Here is a 24,483-nt window from a genome sequence, read left to right as displayed (position 1 = left end):
ACAACATAATAAAATAGGAGGCATTGCTTTCGGAGCAGCTCACGTACATCTTGCAGGCATTTAAGAAATGAATCCCAGCCAGGTCGTGTTGAAAAGGAGAAACTCTTACTGTAATTATGTGTGTGTTCCTGTGATTTTGAGTTTGAGCTGTTTGAATGTATTCAAAATACTTCCTCACTTTGGGATGGCAATTTGTAGCTTCAGCAATATTATACCCTGTAAAAGAGTCATTATCTATAATTTGCCTGGCCATAGGAAGATGTGATAAATACCTTTGGTGGCTTGATCTCATGAGGTTCAAGAGGTGACTGGAACTGCACAAGCCAACAGTCATGATGTTTGAGATACCTTCACAAACTTAAGTCTTTCTTTTGGAAAGCATCTTTATGCTTACAAATATTTAAAGTGGACTATTTTGGCAGCATTTTCTCCTTCTGAGGGTGAGCAGCTAGCGTAACTAGAAGCAAACTGTTACAGGTTCTCTATAGTGTCAGTGCTATTGTTTTGAAAAAATTTATGTGGATTCTGCTTCTTTGAGAAACGTAGCGTCTTATGCTGAAAAATCCACACTCTTTTTGAGGAACCAAACCACAAAGACAAAAGGCAAGGAAAGTTTCTTTTTGTTCTGTGTTACCTGACTGCACAGCGGGAGAGCTGAAACAAGCATTTCAAAGAGTCTCAGTTCTTGTTTTATAGGAAATGCAAGATTTGGAGCACAGGCAGAAGCTGCTGCTCCTTTTCTGAAGGAGAAAGGAATAGGAGGCTGTGGGTGGGCTGTCTGTGGGGGAGCAGGGAAGTAGTGGAGGTGAGAAAACAGAGTTAAGAGTTCTTATATTTGGAGTACAAACGAGATGGAAACTTTTTTTTTTAAGTGGAGCACGTCTGTCTTCTTCACTAGGGATGAATGTGGGCAGCGAAATGGGTGGATGGGCACAAAGGGAGTGAGAGCCAAGATGTTTGCTCCCTAACTTCCCTAACTCTAACTCTAAGCTTCCCTAACTCTAAGCTTCCTTTCTGCCTTGTAGGCTCCTCAGCCTCAGGCTAGATTCTCCTCATTCCTGGGAGCTTTGAGAAATGGTTTGTGGGGAGGCATAAATCCTGTTAGAATGACACATCTGGGGGTAAATGCTTTTGTGTTTGTAAACCCTGAAATAGAGGCAGCTGCTTTGAGGCTAAGTGCAGGCTGAGAGCAATTGTTAGTTGGACAGAGAAGCATCTTAGGAGGTGGTACACAGAAGGCAGCATTTTACTCCTGCTCTTTAAAAATAGCAAGTGCTTATCTCTGCACATGCTATCCAGCCATGAGCACTTGTTTGACTTCACACAATAAAGCCAGGACAGTCCTTTGCAGAAAAGAAATTTGAAAGAGCTGCTTCCTCTGTGACAGTTCACTGCATAATGCCTATGGCTGGGGGGCAAAGGACTCCTTTCAGAATTCCCACTCTGCTGGGTTTTTGAGCTGAGACATAAATTCATGTCTCTCACAACTCATGCAAGTATTCCTAACTGTTAGAGTACTAGATATTCTAAATCAGTGCTCACTCCCTCCTTTAGGTGGAAATCATTTCATTTTATATAAACGATCATCTTCTGGATGAGGCATTTCAGCTGCACTTTTCCCCTTGAGAATGTCATAAACCTCCAAACTGCAGAACCAAACACACTCTCAGTGACTACTTAATTATCCATTTGTAATGAAAATGGAATTGAAGGAGAAATCAAGAGAGACTTCCAAAGAATGCCTGAGCACCTCTATAGTCAGGGGCACTTTCCCATGAGGTGGGAATTGCCATCAGATGCTACTGTCCTAAGCAGGTAGAGATTTCCAAATCTTCCACAGGTGCCAATTTTCTGCAGGATAAAAAAGACTGTTTTCTCTACTTCCCAAGAGACTTCCTTTTTGGCTGCATTCAGTGGGCAAGCTTAAAGAATGCACACTGACTGGGCCATACAGAGAGGACAGGGAAGATGCTTAGCAGAATGTGAGGACGGTGGCTCCGTGGCCTTGTTTTTGATGCACTGGGACAAAACGCATAGCAGAGCAATGCCAGAGTGACTTCAGGCATACTTACAAGTGCTGGCAATGAAAGTGTCATTTTGATACTGAAGTTCTTCTGTATAAACACACCTTGGTTAGCTTTGAAAATCTGTTCCAATCTCAAATAGACTCTTTGTGTTTCAATCTGCACTTTGTGAAGTATCTTCTTCAGAATACAGTGCATTTGTTTCGTTTCACAGGAGACATCAGTAAACTACCATATTTGATACTTTGATATTTTTGATATATGTTGACAATGGAGGATTTCATGTGTTTCTTAGGACCATGTATTTGTTAGTGTTAATGCCTGAATGACAATGGTACTTCTCTGTAAGAATCTGAATGCAGAATATATAAACCTATCAGTCAGTTATACATTTTCTTGGAAATGGTTCACAGCGGTAACACAGAACTCAGACTACACATAAGGTTGTGATAATAAAATGTCATCAATATAGATCCAGGATTAGTCCTCACTAACATACTACTTACATCATTATTATATTATATCATCAAAGTTATTCTAAGGAAGTGCCAATTCTACCTTTCCTCCTCAAATCATTTTATTTACATACACATCTCATGTTTTACCAAAATACATACTCATTTCTTTTTAAAATTGTATATATTTTATAGCTGTTTTCACCTGTGATAAATCTAAGTGGGCTTTGTCTGGTGTTTTAGTTAAGGGAGTATTTACTTCCAAACAGTATAAAGCTAACGTTGTCATGCTAGATGCTTCACATGATCATATTATCTAACCTGGAACACGGACTACAGCTCCCAGGTGGGACCTTTTGTGTCTCTGGAAATAAATGGCATTATAAATAGGATATTTTAAGCTTATGTATATATATATATACTGCCTGCTTTGTACATAGTTAGGCATAGTCTTGCATAATTTGTCTTTTAAAATGTTCTTCCTAAAGTTAAAAGAGTCTTGGAAAGTCAGGATGGAAAGTAAAGTGTTGAGTGATGCATTGTGTCAAACCTGGTTCTAGCTTAATTTACTGAGACATCTTTCAGATGCTGACAACCTGGAAGCCCTGTCTTTATCTAGATGAACAAAAAACCATTATGCTTTAGCTGTAACACCGTGCTCAAGGAGTCACAGAATCATAGAACGGCCTGGGTTGAAAAGGATCATAATGATCATCTAGTTTCAACCCCCCTGCTATGTGCAGGGTTATCAACCACCAGAACAGGATGCTCAGAGTCACACCCAGCCTGGCCTTGAATGCCTCCAGGGATGGGGCATCCACAACCTCCTTGGGCAACCTGTTCCAGTGCATCACCACCCACTGTGTGAAAAACTTCCTCCTAATATCTAATCTAAACCTCCCTTGTCTCAGTGTAAAATCATTCCCCCTTGTCCTACCTCTATCAACCCATGTAAACAGTCGTACTCCCCCCTCTTTATACACTCCCTTCAAGTACTAGAAGGCCACAATGAGGTCTCCTTGGAGCCTTCTCTTCTTCAAGCTAAAAAAGCCCAGTTCTCTCAACCTTTCTTCACAGGAGAGGTGCTCCAGCCCTCTGATCATCTGGGTTCAGTTTGTATTATTACTACGCTTTTTTTTTTTTTTTTCCTGACTTCTACACAGAATTTAGACACAAAACAAGGAATGTCAGGAAGAAATAACTCACAGGCTGTCCAGGCTCATCTCCTCCAAGGATCCTGAAGCCAAAACCAGACTCCATTCTCCGAAGGTGAACATCCAACTCCTTGTAATCGGGACCTGGTTTAAAGGGAAATGCCACTGAGCAAATCATTTTTATTTATTTATTTGTTTATTTTCCCAGAGAATTTTCACCACCTTCCCTCCCCTTTGGTGTTCATTGCACATGACTAATGGCAGCCTGGTTAGAGCTGGTGGAAACAAATGGGACACAATGCACTGTACACAGACAAGGAAGAGACACTTGAAAACGTAGGTGCCCTACAGAATGATTATGTTCAATAAAATACACTAAACCCAAGCTACAACACATTCACAGGTGAACAGTACTGAAAAAGTCTTTCCAAAATAGTGGTTATAAAGATGCCTTTCTCCTAAGACTGCATAATATTTTTCTGTTCAGCCACCTCTGGCATTTAATCTGTATTTTCCTTGCAGTTTTTAAAACCTAAAGAAAATAAACTGAAATGGGAGATAAAGATACATAGAAAAATTATCAGTCCAACTTACAAAAGATGAATAATCATTACAGGCCATTTTAGTTCCACACACACAGAAACCAATGTTTCTTTTAATATAATGTAGCTTTTAAGTACTCCACTTTCAGGAATTACCTCCAATAAAGAATTTTCATGAAAGCTATCACTGATCACTGTAAGCCTCTAAGTCTTAAGGTTTAAACTGAAAACTAACAAAATTTACTTGAATTCCATAATGCTACCCAATTAAGGTCTCAGCAGCTTTACAAATCATTAAAATTGCACTTCCATATGCCTGCATAACATGCCTGTAAACATATGTTCTGCACTGGAATATCTCAGTTCAGGAATATAGAATTGTTTAAAAATCAGTTTCTTTTAAAAGTATCCTTAGCTTCATTTGAAAAAGCTAATTATTTTGGGTCTTGATGCCCTCAAAATACAAAGAGAAATTTTAAATAAAATTTCAATAGTATAAAATGGGACTGTAATGGATTGTGAAACTGTTTGTTTTGACTATCACTTTAGTCAGAATAATCAGAAATACTTCGAGCTCATCAGCAAAAGCAAGACAAGAAATGAGCATGAATGGTCTTTTGTACAAATTATACTTCAGTCTATAAATTGTGACAGCTTTTGTTGCATGTCAGCTTGTTGCCAACCCCAAAAGACAACAAGGGTTGAGTAGGTTTATTTCAGCAAACTGTTCCTAATGTCTCCAGTCATGCCGTGTTTCCTCAGGAGGGGTGGAACTACAGATGGCTGAAATACTGTGCTTCAGCCACTCTCATTTACTCATTTCCACAGAGCATCAGTGGACATCTCACAAACTGCAGGGTTGGACAGATCCCAGATCCAGTTTGGAATTAAAACTGATTTAGTTTAGTCAGATCATGCAAAGGCAGACACAGAAATACATGCAATGTCTCTGTACTATGATCATGCCATAAAAATCCTCTCTAGAAAGCAGCATGGTACATTGCTTCAGCAATGTATATTGGTAGGAATGAGACTGAATCAGTCTCAAATGCTTCAGCTGGTAAAATGCAAGTATTACCGCTCTAAAAAAAACAAACACGCTCTTCATATATTTAAAGAAAAACCTAAACAGATCCTAGTAGCTTAATATTCTGACTTTCTTTCAACTTATTTGATGTTTCTCAACACTGAATAAGAGAACATATGAAGTGTGTATGTTAATTTAATGCAAAGGTTGTTCAAAAGTTGTGAGAGGTAAAGGAATTTCAAGATGAAAACAATACTCTGTCCTTACCTGACTTGCTTATACAGCAAAGAACTTGGCTTATTATTAGGGAGATTACCTTGCAGATATACACAGTAGGGTCTAACAGTAGGTCTTAACAGTCAAAGGCACTGCTTCCATCAGTTGGCTGCAAATTAAGCCTTACTTTTTTTTTGGTGCACACACGGGTGGATATGCAGAGTTGGGCAAGTATAAGAAAGTTCAGTTGTGAAAAATACGTGCTCTGGCACACAGACAAATAATTCACTTGAACACATACATTTTACAACACTGATTAAAACCAATGTCAGATCAGACTCTAAAATAAGAAGCATTAATTCTTTAAAATGAGTCTATTTTTCTATTTGTCTAGAATGGTCCACGTAAGACAGGTTGGCCATAAAAAGGTATGTGGGGATATTCTTCTTTTCTGAGTTCTAACACAGTTTTGGATTAACTAACTCTAGCCATACCCTTGCTCAGAAGAACCTTTTCACCAAAGAGGTGAAAGTCTATAGAACCCATTCTCTGCCAACTCCTCTCAGGAAAGTGAGTTGCCTTTAAAAGTAATGCTTTTTTTTGTCCCACTGAGCAATAGAAACGGAGTGGAAAGAACTATCTAGCTCATCATCTAGTCCAGCTTCCTGCTATCACAATGTTTTTTGTAAGTGAACAGCACAGAAACCTTTTCAGTGGAGACATAAACAAAGAATGCACTGCGTATCTGAGCCTCTTCATGATCTCTGTCACTGGGTCACCTCTTCCAGCATTTTTACTGATTTTACACGCTATGATTACACTTGTTCTTTGACTGAGATACCGTATTATCTTGTCTGCTGACTGATTAATATACTTGAGAGCATTTCCTCCGTTGCTGTTCTGGTTGTTTCACCTTTCATGCTTGTATGACTGTTGTCATACATGACTCCGTTGGCTGCACTGATGCCTCTCCATTGGTCTGGCGACAACTACTCCACAGATACCTGAAATTACATGCCTGAATATGGATTTGACTTCCACCATTTGTTTTTGTACTTAGTTCATTAATAAAAATTAAACAGAAGAGCTACTGCGAGGCTTTCCACTCATCCCTTCAGTTCAGAAACTATTCTTTTAGTATAATTGCTTATCCACTTTCTAGACATTCCTCTTTATATTGTGTTAAGAACTGTCTTCTCCAGGCTAACATGGAAGTGCCTCAGTTACAAGTGGCAATCAGTAAACTATCCAGCTGAAATCTAGATTGATTAAACGTGCCATTAGTTAGGTAGAAAAAATCAGTTATCAGGTTAGTCTGTTGCAAACAACCATTGTTTTTTTGCATTATGTCTCAGTCTACCACCGTCCTGGTAGTTAATTCTCTTTAATTGAAAATATGCTGTAAAGTCTTGCTGATTTTTTTTCTCCATTTTTAAAAGCTACATAATTCATTCAATATGACATGTTCTTACTCCAGCAACCCATGCTTTGTAGATTTACTAAAAATCTCTACTACCATATGCTAGCTATTTCAATATTCCTAAATGTACAGTGGTCAAGTACTCCTAACTGCATAAGTGATTACATTTCCTCTGATATATCTTTAGAGCTTAGTTCTCTATGATTCTGGCATTTTTTGTCATCAAAAGAGATTGTTAGATAAGCTGAATTTTGCTTTTTCTTGCAGGAGCTGATTTTCAATAGATCATACTCACAAAGAAAATTACCTATACTTAAAGTCAAATGACACTTCTGGGCCTTGCAATAGACAGCAAATAGTTGGTTAATATGACTTTTTTATGGAAAACATGCCTTGTTTTTTTTTTTTTTTTTCTTCCTTTAGTAAGCTATATTGGAACCTCATGGTTTGTGCCAGATTGGAAGAAATGAACAGGTTTGCAGGCAGAGGAGTCAAGCCGAGTCTAAATTAGTCTTTTACACAGTTTACTTTTACTTCCACCCAATGTAATTCATCTGAATATCCTATGTCCTATCAGATTCACTGTGAAGAGATTTTTAGCTTGAAGCCAATATTTCTGAATTTATAATACAAGTATCTTATGCAAGAATAATCCCTGCCCTCCTTTACTTTTCTGCATGTGTGCACTAGAAAAATAACTTTAGGTTTTCCTGTTAGTAAATTTACTGCCTTTTTATAATTATAGCATCTTGCTTATTTCTTTTCCCTTGTGTAAAAGAATGCTCTTTAAAATAATCATTTGTCCTACAAGAGACAAAACCAATTCTCTCTGCTACATTATAAAACCAACTGACTCCCCATGAATTTAAGAGTGGTATAGGAAAAGCTACTATCTAATGATTGCTGCACAATGAGGATGACAAAGAGCACTGAGAAATTGTGCTTTTTGGTTCCTGACAGAGAATTTGCTTCAAATGTAAAGGCACCAGAACAGATTACTACTGAACAATAGTGAGATCTTGTAGGTGCAGATGTGATGATTATCAACTCCCAGGTACATTTCTATACTGTATTCACTTGAATTCCAATGTGCATTACACATTGATAAGTGTACTTGCAATTGTTTCTAAAATGCGTGTTGAGAAAATATATTTTTGGCAATGATTAATTCATTTTCTGTATGAGTCAAGTTGCACAAATGCCAAATGATTTTTACAGTGATAAAGCCGGTATTTGAAGCTATGCTGTAAGTGTCAAGAAGAATTTTTTGTTTTAATTAAAACTCATCTACACTGCAATTAAAGCAAAGATGAAGAGCTTGGCTGTAGTAATTCTACAGTCTTCCTGGATGTTTCCTCTTCATATTTATAGAGAGGAAAGGCTAGTAAATATACATACCATTATAATAATAATAATAATAATAATAATAATAATAATAATAATAATAATAATAATAATAATTTTTTTAAAGCAGTCAAACCTATTCAACCTATAAACTCTACTGGGGTATGCAAAATCAACCCCAAATCATATTTAATTTAGGAGCCCTATGCAAGCTGCGTGGGGCTAGAATAGATTTCAGAGGGATTGTCAAAACAGCCTTCTTTGTACGAGATGTCGTGTTTTAAGTGTTCACTTAAGATTACATCAGGAAATAAAACACTGCTGTTTTTCAATCACATCCATTGCCACTGTACAAGACCAATGTTGATTCAAACATCAGAGAAAGCTTTTTTTGAAATATTTTGCTTTTACGTTTTTATAGAATAAGATATAAGTAGGTAGCAGGGAATGTTTGGTCTGCATAATAAATCAGTTCTGTCCTTTAGCAAATGATAGATTTAATTTCATTTTTTGCACAAAGTAATGCTTAAGATAAATTTTGGACACGAGCTATGGAGAATTATTAAGTTAAAGGGTGAACACTACCATGCAAAAGCAGATGTAAAACACTAAAACACACACAAAGACTTGCTGAGGAAAAATAAATCCTTCTTGCTCAATATATAGACCTACTGTATAAAAAGATTAAGACTTAGCATTCTGTTACACTGCAAAACTCATACAAAGATGAAATGGTGACTGGCCAGCCGTGACTGGCCACAATCTAGAGAAATGATTAAAAAACAAGAATTACTCAAACATAAAATGAAGGACAATTAGTTTACAGGACAATGAAGACTGAATAATACTTGCCAGAGGAATCCACTCGAAAACCAGTCCTGGGCAGCACTTGTTCTGAATAGGAAAATGGGGAATCAAAGATGAAATAAATTTCTCAATTTATTTAAAGATGCAGCATCACTTTTTCTGCTGTATTTTGAATTACCAAAGGGCAATTTCCAATTTTTATTGCACATCTTTTTCCTCTTCCCCTCCTTCCTGATTTTATAGATAGTATATGTTCCTGCTACATGTAGAACTCTGTCCATTTCTAAGTAAAGTGAAATAGACGGCATGATGGTAGCATTCTTTCAACAGAAGATTGTTTATGATGAAGTTAAAACTGTTAATGTATTTATAATTATGGAATTTAGTGACAATATTTGTGCTTATTCAAGCACAGCAATAAAATGAAAGATTTAATGGCTGTGTTTAAATGACTTGATCATTGCTTCTATCCAACTCAACTGCAAACTGTCTTTTATCACCATGAAGAACAAGATTTTGCCAGGGGCCAATAAAACAGTTGTATGTAAAGGCAAATACAGGTGAATTCACTTTTCATGCAGGTAGTTTCAAGGTAGCTGCATTTTGCATACAGGGCACTAATCATTAGTTTGTTTTCACATACAGCTACCTTGCTGGCATGAGAGGAGTCAGGAACAAATGCATAGCTAAATTCACTGTTACATTTCTTTTGATGATTTTGACATGCTGTAACAGACTATGTGTTATGATCCCTGCAGTATCCAGAATGGAATGCAAAACATCCTTGACCAGAAGTTATTTGCATTGGCCTACTGAGAGTAAACAAGTAAATAAAGCCCTAGCATGTTCATATGACTCTAACCTAAAATATCATTACCAGTCACATTGCCCCCAAAATAAAGATAGATGCTACCAAATGCCTTATTTCTTTATTTTTTGGTAAATGTATTTACATGATTGACATGATCTGCTCTTGGTTTCTGTTTCAGAAGACTGATACCCTGCTTACCTAAGGTCTAGAGAATCGAGTGGACAGAAACATGCCTTTGATTATTGTGCTCCAGTTATATTTGTGTTCGCCTGTTGTGTCGTAAGTTGTGTCATGTGGACCATAGTGTTTTAGTTTCTAGGTGGTTGAATGTCTTTACTTCAGAGGTGAAAATTAGTTTCTTCACATGCTTTAGATTTTATAAACTGATTAGATATATCTCAAATGAGGAGTGCTATCTAAATGTAAATTATTCCACCAGTACAACTCTTGAAAACCAGCACCTTGGACACAGATGTTGCTCCACTGCAAACTTGGAGAAATGATTCTTTTTACTCACATCTTTTCAATGATTTTAATGTACAGAAAGCAATTTCATCTTGATAGTCTCAATAAGCTGAGCACCCAACCCTTTTCTGTTGGTCACCCAGCTAGAATTACTCTTATGAGCTGCTCTAAGATTGGTTCATTCTGTTTTTGGTTCTGCTTCCAGGCACTCTAATATCCCATAGACTTGGCCTCAAGAAGCAAAGTGAAAGAAGAAAAAATGTGCTCAAATTGTGACAAACTGAGGAACAACTTGTTAAGATAGTAACTTTTTTTTGGTCAGTTAGCAGTATCATTTGGTAAACTTCTGACTGTACTCAAGCAAAAGTGCCTGTCAATAAGCTAGCTTCCTTCAGAGATTCTGTCATTAAGTCTTACCCGGCTTTTGATCCAATATGGGTATCTTTTCTCTGAAGAATCTCATGTAGAGTCTCTTGGTGTTACTTGTCATTACTTCTCATAATCTACCATTCAACATCTAGCATTTGCTATTGTTGCAATTTAGAAATTCACACATACGAAACTTGTTATTTTTCCTATGCTGAGCTGTTGAATCAAGCCTAAAAGTTCTTAAACATATGACTGCCAGAAAGATAAATCAAAGTGCAGACCTTCATTTTTTGTAAACACAGCAAAGCTGCGTTCCAATTAGGAGGAATCTGCTACCAGCAGTAGGGTCTAGGATCTTTGTAATTCTTTCTGGCACTTCGAAAAATAGAACATCATCTTTAAATGTCTGGGCTCATGTGACAGGCAAGCTGTTAGGAACTTGTAAAAAAAGTCAAAAGAGGGATGAGATCCGAAGAACATTTAACATAAAATAAGAAGTTTTATTGGCAACATCTGCCCATGTCAAATGCAGGTTACAGGTAGTTCTTTCCAAAACTCACGTAATTCCAGGCTCAAAGACCCTGGATTTCAAGACAAGCAGAAGGACCACTGGTTCCCAGCCAGGCAGAATGCATACCATTTCTACACATCCTGATGTCTTCTATCTGCTAAGAACAAACTGAACTGGTAATTTTACGAAATGCTGACAGATTCTAGCAAGATCATTTTTATAAAAACCTGTGAATTACTTTTTATAGGCAACTAACCTTTATGTATGGCAGTTTAAAACCTTCCATTTACTTCCTGTTCCATCAGTAAGTGCATTTTGACATTTTCTAATATTTGACTACATAAAATGTTCTGTTTCCACCTTTCAGGAAATGTGGCAGCAGAAGGCATGTTTGGAGAGGGCAGCACAAAGACACCAGCTGCCCACCACCACAGCTATGAACAGATCTTTTAAATGCATGCAGACAGCACTGCAAATATAGAATGATTACGATTTGTGCAAGTCTTCATGAGGGAGATGAGAGAAGGGAGATGAGGGAGGCTGGGTAGAGGATTCACCAGTATGAGAAGAGCCTCTCCAGTGTCCCTGTCCACATCCTACATCTTTTACTTCTGCAAAATTAAAGCATAATGAGAAGACTGAGTTCTTTTTTCATAATGTCTCAAGGCATCTATATTAACTGATTTTTTCCTCTCTTTTGCCTTTTCGCGTTTCTTGTAGATGTCATCTCAATAGATTAAAAAACCACAATCTCAATTTTTTTTTAATCTCAATGGTTTAAAAAAACACAATCATAGACTATTACCCATTTACTCAGCATCTGTGCAGACCGAAGCAGACATCAAAACATTTCTGAAATGAATCTGCCTATCTCCAAGTGATCCAGTTCTGGTAATTTCAGGGGAAAGCTTTGGATAATAGGAACCTCCAATAGCATCCTACACACAGAGCCTGTCTTTCCCATGCAAATATGTCTTTTCCTTTCCTCTGTCCTTCAGAGCAGCAGCTGAACATGCATGTGATGGCTGCAGAGCCCTGCCTGCTGTTGCATGGAAAGGGCACAGAAGGGCAAAAGAAGAGGTGTTTTTGTTGGGACAGACTGTTTCAGCAGCAGCAGCTCCAAGTGCTGTTTTGCTGCTGATACTTTGCATGCTGGAGTAGATGGCAGTGCAAAAGGAAGTTCTGAATTGTGAGGCTGTTTACTGCTTGTATGGCCATCCCCTGCTTTACTTCAGCCCATCTGCTCCCTGTGGGATTCACCTGCTGTAAAATGTTCTTGAAAATTTCCACTTGCTGTGGCTCTACAGGTTCTCTAAGAAATCCCTAATAGTAGTTACAAAATATCCTTACATCTAAATGCTTTTTTATAATCTTTATTAAATGTAGCATGCTGCAGTTTTATCCCACTACTTCTTAGCTGGGTAGACAAGGAGAACTTCTTACTGCTCTTTTCTTCTGTAGTAACTTTTATACTTGAAGATTTCTTCTAAACTTTCCCTTTTCATTGGTTAATCCAGTTCTCTCAATAAACTGTATAAAATGAAATGGAGATTCAGACTTGCAAGCTCAAACAGTGGCTAAAATGCCAGTCACCTGTGAGATTACTTCACTATCACTTCTAGGAAAGGAGTGAATTCACAATAAATAGAAAGAAAGTTTGCTTGAATTGTTTAGTTCTGGTTTCTTTTCCTTATAGAAAGTGGTTAAGAGCTGCTTCCATTCTCTCTAGAGTTGGTCACCTCACCTGAACCAAATGTCTTACATTCCTGTTATCCATCTGTCTATAGGAGGAGATAACAAAGTTTCTAATTTGGTAAGGTCTTGTTTCTAGAGGTAGGGAGATTTGTAGTATCTTTAGGCCAGCTGTTATACTGGAAATAAAAGACAAGGTATTGGCTGTAGAATTGCCTCTATTAGAAGTCATTTCTAAGCTTCCTAGATCTTATTTCCAAACATCATAATATAAAGTGAAATTTCTAGGAACTTCTAGACACTTAGAAGCAAGGAGAAATACTACTTTACTCATAGCTAACTCCAAGTCAAGCACACAGTTATATAAGGAATTCTTACTTTTCTCTGGACAAGCACGTGACACACTGGTTGGGAAAGATTTGTGGTACACCAAGATTTTGTCCAGATCAGATGAAGGGTAAGTTTATTATTAGAAGATGGGATAGTAAAAAGCTTGCAGGTTTGGATTACTGTTTAATTTAAAATAATTTACAGAATCTCAATTCACTTTAAGTATTCATAGTTTTGAAACTGAAATCATAAATAAGTATTTATGAAAATGAAATAAACTAAAAACCAGCCACATTCCTGAAATGAAAGTGATGTTTCAGCATCTCAGTTCTACCCATGCTTTAGGTAAATGAGAGTTTTACAAATGAACAGGATGAATATGATCACATAATGCTGCCCTTTCCAAATGTGGACAAGGAGCAGACTGAAGCTGCACACAGGTGATGCTGTTCCCATTGGTCTCATGCCCTGCTCTGCAGAAGATGGTAATGTGCGACCAAGTTCCAACACTTGCAAGTCAGTAAGTACTAAAACTAGTATTTTGACTTCTAATGTGCACCCTATTACCTTACAGATGAAAATCTATTTGTACACCTCTTAATAAACTGTAAATTGTTTGATAGAAAGGAATACTGCATCTTTAATACTGCAATCAATTGTAAAACTGACACTTCAGATTAGTGTAGGTCATTTGGGATCTACTTTATAATCCAGCAATCAAAAGCACTTTACATCCACAGTACTGTGATGATGGTATTCTTATAATTCCATTTGAAAATGCTTTTGGTTTCACTGTCAGTTCTTATAATCAACAAATCCATTTTGCCATGGTGAGTAACTCTTTCTGCAGAGATGAACAACATGAAATTATTTGAAGTTGGTCTGCTAAATTTCCTTTCCTTTCATTAATAGTAAATTCTTACAAAAAAAAATAAAATTGCATTCATTTAGTAATATGAAGTCTTAATCTTTTTCTAGCTCTTAATCTCTTGCTTGGGGTAGAAACAGATGTAAGGAAAACAACAACTCGTCCTGTCTGGAAATTACTCAGAGAAATTATCTTTCTACAACCCAGTTGTTCATACTCTAGGTCAAGAACCAGTTTGATGCTACTACACAATAATCAGTAAATTAGTCTATTATTTACTAAGTGAAGGCAGGCATATGTCACTGAGGCAGGAACTGCTGAGCAGAGAGGCTGAGTGATTTGGCAAACTGAGCACAAGGAAAATTTCAAACTAGAACCCTTCACCCATACATTCATATTTCTATAACACATCAGATTACTATGTATTAAACACTATCACAGCACAATGAATTACACTGATTAGTTTCCTGCACTAAAGGTAATCAAAAATGGAAACAAATAAGAGGATTTTTTTTTTGGGGGGGGGGGGGGGGGGAAGGGGGCTGGTGAGGGGCAGAAATACTGTCTGAAAAAATGGTCCTAAGAGTGATGTGAAAAATTTCCTTCAAATTTTTAAGAGTGTTGGACTTCAGCCAACAAGCACCAAGTAGAAAATTCTGGTTTGATGTAGGCTGTGCCATAGACACTCTCAGGTGATAATGCATTCGGTTCTATAGACTCCATCTTTTTAAAATGTTCTATGAGTATCAGAGTTAGAAAACTCCGATGGCCTTAGTACTTTCCTGCAAAAATGGTATTTTCAAGGTTACACATTATTGATCTGTATAACACTGTGTGAAAAATCTTTCCTATTGCTGACACCTGAAATTGTATTTGTTTTGAATTTCTAAAATTATATTTCAGAGGAAAGGCAGACTGGGAATTTGTATTAAAATGCCTGATGTGACCCTTAGTAAAAGTCATTCATAAGTTTCTATAAGAAAACAGTCTTATTTTATAAAGGCTAATAACAAATTATGCTAATACATTTAGTATCTATAGGCTTCACTGTTGTTGGTGGACTTTGCTTTTTGGTTGCTTTCTAGTTTATCGGAAGAAAAAGGAGTTACAGTACATAAGACAGATGGTAAATTTGAAAAGAACTTGGGAAATTCATGATTCCATGGTGAGGAGAGAAATTAACATGGCACAGAAGGGATCTTTGTTCTTCTAAAGATGGAGCTGGAATTGTCCAGAATTCACTTTTAATGAGAGCTTATCACTAGCTCATCTTGTTCTTCCTACTGGCATTTCTGTGTCACATTGCCACTCCTGTACTACAACACTGACTGAAAGAGAAATGTAACCTAATTACTATGAAGAAATGTTTCATTTTGCTGTTTTCTTTAGAGAAACATGAAGCCAAATTTATATTACACATTTTATAATGGGAGATTATAGCATTATGATTCCCAGCAGCTTTGTGTCCCCTATCTGAGTGATGTCTGCCTATGTAGGCTTCTGGCCAAAGTCAGTTTTTGACTGCGTGTTTAAAAAAACATCATTCCATATAAGTAATAAAATAAGGAAAATCTTTGAAGGCAAAAATGTTAAATTCAGGAGAGTAAGTTCTGCAGCGCTCATTATAGCTCTAACAAGTGGTTCACATGGACTCACAGTTTGTTTTATTAACATGAAATTCCTGATCTGATGTGTCATGTTTGATTTTCCTCCTGATAATGAGGTATGATTATCCTCAGAGTCACAGGGCTGTCACACTGCAAGAGTTTTCGTAAGGAGAAAGAAGTTAAAGGATTTGTCTTTAAGACATCTAAATTGTATATTTGGATGGAAAAAACGAAAAATAATCCAATTATTTGAGCAAAGATTCTCCTCCATTTCTAAGTCTGGTGGAAAATGCTGACAGCAGAGAGCTGCATAGGTTTTCATTAATGGGGAGAAGAAAAAAAAAGCAGAAGAGATGTAGCTGCAGAAAGGAGTGAGAAAGAAGTAAAATAAACAATTTCCATTCTTTTACTTTCAGACAGCTATTTTTGAAGATGTGACTTCATCAATCTTGGGAAACACTTTATGCTCCTTTTTGGCTATTTTGAGCTGTTGAACAGAGCTGATGGCAGGTGACAGCAGAGGAAGGTGGCAGCTGATGGGTAAGAGCTGACAGGCAACAGCTAACAGGTGACAAAAAATTTTCCAAGGAGCTACAACTTACAAAATACTATTGCAGTCCAGTTTTCTAATTATGCATCATTTGACTTATCTCAGATTCATATTGCCAGAACAGCCTCTACAAAATCATTTCAGGTTTTGTAGAGGTCCTTCGTAACTCATGTGTGATCATTAAAAATTGAAATGTCCCTACTGCACAGGGTCATGCAGACCCTTCATATACCTGGGGTGGAGAAACACTTCTGTAGAATGAAAATGATTTTGTTTTGTGGTGACTTCATGCTTGGAGACTCTCTCCTGCTATCAGTAGGTAAGGGTGAGCATATCTAGCGGACAGAGCAAAAGCTTGTGATAAGAGTTCTTGGTTCTAGCTCTTGCTCAGCTTTGAGTCACGTCACTTGTGCTCACACCACCACACTGTGATGCACAATGCACCCATCTCCTTGATGGGGAAGCAGGAGGCTTTGATGTGGTCCTGGTGAGTGCTGATTGCAGTGAGATCCTCTGATAAGCCGATCCATAGAGATTCAGAGCTATAGCGGTATGAAAGGGAACTGTTTAATAACAGCCCCCCAGTGAAGGGAACCAAAATCCAGCACCACTTTTTCTGAATTTTCTAGGTCATGATTGTTCACTTTCTTGTGCTATTTTTAGGAGACAAATCTCTTTCTTTTCAGCTCTTGCCAAGAGATAAGGCAAGCTTTCTTTGAGATAAGGAGGACTTGAAAAAATACCGAAGGCTGAACTTTTCCTGTGCACTTAAAGACAACCAGCTTGACACAGCCACATGGCAGGAAACTACGTGTGTATTATCTTGGAACTTGGAATTATCTTGCCTCCCATATACTCAATTTGGATGACAACTTCTTGACTCAGTAATGGATTTCCTGCCTGTTTTTTTTCCTCTCACTTCAGGAAATGCTAGCACTATGTAAAGAACCAAATCAAAATAAGACAACAAACCAACACAAAACAAAACAAAAACCAACAAAAGCAATGGCATGACAAACTGAATTTGCGGATGTGCTGATGGCATTTATGAAACAAAAAAGTCAGGGACATGAAAGATACTTGAAAGCAATTGCTTATGACCAAGGGATATGAATAAATGCAGAAGAGACTGGTTGGGAATAGTGGAATCAAAGTATTGTGGAGAAGTTTTTAGCATGTCTGTCAGAAGAGAAGAGGTTAAAGCTTTCAGGGTTAGCTGGAATATCAGGACACTTAGAAATCCGAGAGGAGCACTTACTGCAGTCTTGCTTTCATCCCTCACTTTCTTGTTCTGGGCCTAGGATTTTCATGATTTTAATTCTTATTTTGTCTAGGTTGCCAGTTTCCATTTCCCTCTTGGACAGAACTCAAATACAGTTATATCATCTGAACACAGGTTTTAATATAATTCCAACCTATGAATTATCCATTCTTCCTCTGGCATAACATGTGCTCCTGTACAAAGTAGATTGTACCAATCAAAGACTGGAGTTCATGTTGGTCAAGGAAGCAAACAGAAAACTCATAGAAAGCACCCACGAATGATAATGAATCATTTCATTCTTTTATTGAATGGTGCAATATATCTTCTGGTGTAGTGTGTCATTGGCTCAGGTTGTAAGCTAATCTTTGTCCTTGACATCAGGTCTATATTCCCACAGTCCTATGAAGGGCAAACATTGACTGAGCCTATTTGCTTTCATTAATATTTACGGAAATTTTATAGGTAAGGAAATATTTATATCGAGGATCAATACCAAAGAAGGTGCAATATAAATATTTCATATATAAATATGACATATGCAATTTTTTCTTAATTGTCTTTCAAATATATTTCTTTTGGTATAGGAAATCTGTATTTTTCCACTCTTGATGGCTTTAACCGCACAGGAGAGCTGTGACCTTGTTGAATGGAAAGTTCAGATTTTTGCTTAAATGCTTCACATATAGAAACTATCCACATGTGAAGCAATTATTTACAAAGGGTTTTCCTTTCCTTAAAGCAATAAACAAAGACAAAAGTGTTTTCAGTAGAGAGGATTAAAACCCTTGCTGACTATGAAATACTTCTCTTCTTTCATTTGTCTTTATAGTTCCAAATCTCAACACTGTGGAATGGCATTTCTGCTCTGGCAAATCTTTATAATCTTTATATTTATCTATAGTCTATCTATGTATCTATAAAAGACACTGAAACAGTTCATGATCAAAGATCAAGCAGTTTTTATAGTTTTTATAGTTTTTACGTAGTGGTTTTATAGTTTTTATAGGGGGTCTGCTGTAAGTCCACAGATCCATATTTAAGGTAAATAAAATAAATGGTATTGCTGAATAATGCCACTAATTTGTTTTAGCACTTAGATTTAAACTTTGGAACTTCATTATAAGCACTTATTGAAAGAATGGAAAAAAAAAAAAAGTAAAAAGGAAGAAAAATCTAGACTGTGAAAAGTGAATTTTAAGGTGACAATTTCTATTCAAGGAAGTTCCCCTTACATGGATGCTTACACGGTGGGGAAAGATGGTGACACTTGTCATAGTAGCAAACAATAGAGGAATGTGAGATGCAGTTTAGATACTAGAGTTAAAATTAATTTAGAGTTGGTGTAAAATGAACTCTTATTTTCCTGCAGTGTTGAAGACTGGAAATACCAAAGCCAAACAGGAGGTGCTGAATTTGTAACTAAAGAATTAAGGACAAGGTACTGAGAAACCTCAGTGAGATATCCTTGTGGAGGACAACAGTATATTTCCTTCTTTTCCTTTACCATTTTGCACCTCCCAGATCATGGATCATGATAGATTAGGGCTCATCTAAAATAAATAAGTTTATTTGCTGTAGAGCAATATTTCATGTGTAATTAATAAAGCAATTTGGGTTATCAGATAAAGTAATTTATAAAACAAATTGAAAGGTGATGTGTGCAAGTAAAAACTGCAGTGAAGAAACTCCCAATTTTGAAAAAAATGTTCTTTATGGGAAGGAATACATGAGTTTAACCACTTTTATTCTTGTTGTGGAAAATACGTGGTATATTATTTAAAAACAAAATTAAATCAAGATAGGCATGTTGATAGCTCAGTACTGTTTTATAACTATGAATTTCTTTCTAACTATCATAGACAATGTCATAACTTGTCACAGCCATTTTTATCAAATGAAAGAAAGTGGAAATTTCTTCTATAAATGTAGATCTGAAAGCAAATGTAACAACTATATTGATAATTTCACATCCTCTGATTTGTAAATCATAAAGAAAACTAGCACATCAAAATAGAGTGGCATATATACTATTCACTAAGGACTTCCATCAAAACGAGGAGAACGGAAATATTAGGAAGCAAAACTGTGAAAGAAGCTTTAAAATCTAGGAAGATCTTGGAAAATATGCAAGTGCAGATTTTTTGAAATGCCCTATATTAATTGGGGTTATAGTTTCTTCCTTTAAATCACAGAAGTTAATTAAGGAGAATTGCGTCAGTGATGGCACATTCATAGGCAAAAAAATAAAATCTTAAATGGCCAGCAGGATGAACTGGATTTTCACTTACGCCTACTTTCATAAATAGCTCTTGATTTCTCATACAGCTCATATGGGTCAGGTTTCCGTGGATCAAAGGCCTCTGTTGAATCGGGAAATGAACTCTTGTGAAGAGTGGGTGGGTAGGGAATATTCTGTGGCAGAGCTGGAGCGGATAGGCTTGTCTGAGGGCTGCCTTGATTCTCCCATCGTTCCATCACCTGGAATAAAAACAGACAGAGAATAAAGCTGTTTGGCAAAAACTGCAAGTGGCTCAAGACAGCGATTTCAGAAGAAGATAAGGCATTCTGTTAATTATCAAATCCCCTCACTGTCTTTTCAGAGGAAAGATGTGCATTGTACTGCTTTAAAATTACTTGGTTGAATTTGTCATTTGTCTCTCATGGGAAGGCGTGATCTTTCTCAGATAATATGATCCTATGTGGATTAAGACCCAGCACTACCCTGCAGCATGTGGAAAGTCTCTTACAGGATGCCCTGAGTTACTGGAAAGCACTCTACTAAAGTCAAAATTTGTGTGACTATGAAGACAAAAACTATCAGATTCAGTGGAATACTTAACTGAGGAGAGTGCTTAACAAAGAAGTGCCCAGGCTGAATTGCAACTGAATGATCTTAATGTCATACCTTTTGAGAATGCATGAAGATACCTAACTCCAATGGGAGAAATAAATATATTACTGCAACTGCAAATAAAATGTACAGCTTCACGTGAAGAATATATAATCCCCACGTGCAAAATTATTAGAGCAGATATTTGAGTAGCTAGTTGAATGATACAATACAGAACAAGGTGAGCATTACTCTGATGCAGATTTTCTCATTACTTGTGGTTTCTTTCGTCTAACAAAAATTACACTGTTGTCATCCAACCATGTTCCCAAGCACAGGATAAGTTTTTCTGTTCTTCCAGACCAGACTCCTGTGAAAAGTACACAGGAGTGTATTGTCTATTCATCAAAGCTACCTCAATTCAAGCTTTCTTGAAGACTGCCTTTATTGGTCTCTGAAGCACATCAGTCTAGAAGGGAGATAATATGCACTGTGCAAAGACAACTCAGGGATACTGGGGATTTCTATTTTTGAAGGAGCTGGCTAGTAATTAAATTCCATTAGCAAATATGTTTGAAAAGATTAAGTTAAACAAAACACAAACGTTTATTCCAGGCAATGAATATTTGACTTTGCCTGTTACCCTGCTGCAGCAAAGGCTAGCAGAGGCTCCAGAATAGTGTATTCTTTCATATGGTCCAACAATCAGTTAATTCCACAAAAAAATTACTCTCAGAAGCAAACTGAAATGTAATTAAGTATCACCAGCTTCTAGTATTCATCAGCAGTGCTTTGTCAAAGATGACTGCAAGTCCACAGAAAGTCTGCTCTATAAATTGTGATTATCCTTCAGCTCCAGTTCCTTGTTTTCAGAAGGTATTTGGCTCAGCAGGTGAGCTTTACTCAGGCTTTTTCAACAACTATTGTGCGGACTAACAATGCTTGAGAGTCTTTATGAAGAATATGCCGAATAACTATCACTCAGCACATCCCAAAGTGTCTAACACTGTTAACTTCACATTGTGAAAGAGAATTCAAATATTGGCCATTTTCAGTTGTTGAGTACCTCATTTATACTTCAAGCTACATTTCTGCCAGAGTTTTTGAGGAAAGTAGGTCTGGTTCATCAGAAACTGAAGAAAAGGAAGGTGTTTCAGTATATAACAGATGACTCACATACTTGCATGTATTGGATATAATATTTAAATGGAGAAGGGGCAGTATTAATGCTAATGAAGAAAAGGAATAGTGTATTCCAATCTTACCAACATTGTTCAAGAAAGAGGTGGTGTGTAAGATATAAAAGATAGTGTCTAGAATGTGATACCAGAGACGCTCTGGGTGAGTATATCCTGTGCAATAAAGTGCAATATACTTGAGTTATCACTGAAATAACTTCAGTGCAGGAAGTTACCCAATGTACACTCTTTTGCAGAGCAATAAATGCATCCTATATTGAATAAATTAGCTTGAGTGGCAACCCACATGAAAATCACAATAATACTTCCGATAGTGCCTCCAGCTCTAAAGGAATTATCTAAGATATACATAAACATATACGCATGATATAATTATATTGTGGAAGTGTAAATTCAAAGGTTTCCAGAAACAAATTTGATTATGACCCAATGCTTAAGCTGGGGTCAGTACAAATTCCTAATATAATAACGGAGAAAAACGTTTAGGGTTTGCCTTCAGTAAGGAAAATGAAAAAAAAAATACAACTCAATGAACCAAACTACCTATCATCACTGTGAAGAGGAAAGATGGAAAACCCAAACTAGAAGAAAAAGTTTCCTAGTTTTTAGGAGAATAGCAGAGTAATAGAACAAACACTTACCTGTTTCAAAATATGAAACTGAATAAAATTAAAATACTTAAAGAAGATTTTAAAAAGAGAGAGGAAAACAATTAGCTTTGATGAACGAACTTTTCCCTGGAGGAAGGACAAGAAATGAGATAAATTCACAAAGTTCTACTGGGTCTCATACATTTAATTCTTGTTTGCTGGTTTCTGATCTCCAAATCTCTATCTCTACTGCTTTGCTATGGGTAGTACTGCTAACAAAAATAGTTCCACATGCAGATAAAGGTAAGAGGAATTATGCTTCCCAAACTCACATCAATTAGTTAAGCAGTCACATAAAGTTTGGCAACGAGAGTCACCATGATGCTAATATACAGATAAGGCACACTTGAAACTGTGTAAACATGGTGTTGTATGCAGTGCATGAAATCTAAATTGGGTAATGATTTGGTGACATTGCTCAATTACAATTTGAGCAATGATTTGAACCAAATCATTGTAATTGCAATAAACATGCCACTATCCAATACGAATGGATGTGAATTTGTGCAGTTTTAGCATTAAAATACCCTAACACAAAACCAAGAAAGCTACAAAAAATTAACTCTAGACCTACTAATGTGAAAAAGAATAAAAATTACTCTCAAAATGTCAATCTCAATCCACTTGTAAATAGAAATTTGCATGTTTTCTACTCCAAAGAAATGGCCAACAAGACTGGCCTCAGTGATGGTGCTTCCTGCTGCCTCCTCCAGACTCCAATTTTTGAGCCACTATCTTTTTGGTTCCTGTCATCCATCCTAAAGTTCCTTTCTCCAAACAGCACTCGGGAAAGTCCAAGTGCATAGATCTGCAGAGCTTATTAACAAGGCCACCCCTGATGCTGTGTCTCACCTAGAGTTGGGGTACTGCTGAGAGGTGTCTCACGAGCTGGGAACAGGTGAGTTAGATGAAAGTCTACACAAATTTGCTTTGAATGATAGTCATCTTACGAACTCAATGTGTATAATTTTGAAAGGGAACTTACAGGCTTTGGAGTTTTCCATGGAGAAAAGAAACCTGAAATAAACAAAAAATAACATTAGCAGATTTTTCTGGCGCTTAAAGGATAGAGGCTCAGTGGTGCCTTTGCTCCCATTCTTACACATGTCTGCTGACAATATTGACATATTAAAAAACTTTGTACACACACAGGAAGAAATTACAATCCACAGGGGGTAATTTCTAAGAAAAATACATGTATGTATATACATGTATATATATGTATATATGTAAACACATATATATATATGCATGTGGAGCCATTGAGATCATTGCCATATTTTACAAACAGCATGGAAATTAAAAGAATTAAACAGAAGAACTTCCAATTTTCTTGGTGGACATTGGACAAGACACCAAATGACCTGATAGTAATGTGTCAAATGCAAGCACACCTTTGAGAAGAAGCAATTCAGAACATCATATTAGAAGAAATAAATCTAATAGAGACTGCTTTAGAGGCAATTGTTTAGAGAATTGTTTCATCCATCTAGGCAAGACAGTGAAGTCTTGGGGAAGTTGTTTGTGTCTTCTGATATCGTTCTATTTCTTTTGCCATTAGCAAGTGGTCACACACGTCCATCTCTTCTAAACAACTACTTCCTTTGTTATCCACTGACTGATACCTGCTGTACCATAGAATGGCTTGGGTTGGAAGGGACATCAAGGATCATCAAACTCCAACTCCCACGCTGCAGGCAGGGCCATCAGCCTCTGCATTTAATACTAGACCAGGCTGCCCAGGGCCCCATCCAACCTAGCCTTCAAACTATTACTTCTACTGTACTTCTACTTGAAGCTACTACTTCTACTGTAGCTTACAAATGTTTAAAACTCCAGATATGTCATTTTTCATAAAAGGAGATAATTTGAAATACTAATTGTAAACACTATTTATCTCTTACACAGCACAACATTCAAAAAGTTAAACACACCAAGAATTAAATAAAAACAAGCATTTCAGAGGATATTGGGGCATATTTTCTAAAATGCATGTTTTCCACATAGCCTTCATAAAAAACAAAACAAAACAAAAAAAATCCCCTCATTCTCATTTTAACAACAGGTAAAAAAAAAACCTGTGAGATCCCTAAGATTAAAAGCTCATGACAAATAGTTGGGTCAGAAACACAAATGTTGAAGGATCTAAACTAAGACCTCCCAGAAGAAGGCTGGTCTTTCATTCCAAAAAATGAATTAAGAGTAGTATGGACTTCATTATTTCATTTTCTAAGGTGAATTTAGAAAAACAATTAAAGTCACAAGGAAACTAGGAAAAGTATCTTTCTACAAATGAAAAACAAAAGTAATTGGGTTTGTAAATAACATTTAACATTCCTGGAATTCTG

General features: G+C 36.7%; 1 protein-coding gene across 8 annotated transcripts in view; it reads right to left on the bottom strand.

Moving 5' to 3' along the window:
- MAGI2 (membrane associated guanylate kinase, WW and PDZ domain containing 2) overlaps positions 1–24,483 on the bottom strand; it is a 719,944-nt gene that overhangs the window by 66,718 nt on the left and 628,743 nt on the right. For 6 of the 8 annotated variants that reach the window (XM_048953442.1, XM_048953458.1, XM_048953482.1 and 3 more), the window contains 3 exons: positions 23,121–23,152; positions 19,745–19,934; positions 3,686–3,777 (listed from right to left, as the gene is read on the bottom strand). In XM_048953442.1, coding sequence (XP_048809399.1) covers positions 3,686–3,777; positions 19,745–19,934; positions 23,121–23,152 — 314 coding nt within the window. Of the gene's footprint in view, positions 1–3,685; positions 3,778–9,034; positions 9,077–19,744; positions 19,935–23,120; positions 23,153–24,483 lie in introns of all 8 variants that reach the window. The other 2 variants (XM_048953502.1, XM_048953452.1) reach the window with 2 other exon arrangements.

The sequence above is a fragment of the Lagopus muta genome, chromosome 1 (genome assembly GCF_023343835.1).
Source record: "Lagopus muta isolate bLagMut1 chromosome 1, bLagMut1 primary, whole genome shotgun sequence".
NCBI classification, from domain to species: Eukaryota; Metazoa; Chordata; class Aves; order Galliformes; family Phasianidae; genus Lagopus; species Lagopus muta.
This window is presented reverse-complemented; position numbering and strand designations above follow the sequence as displayed.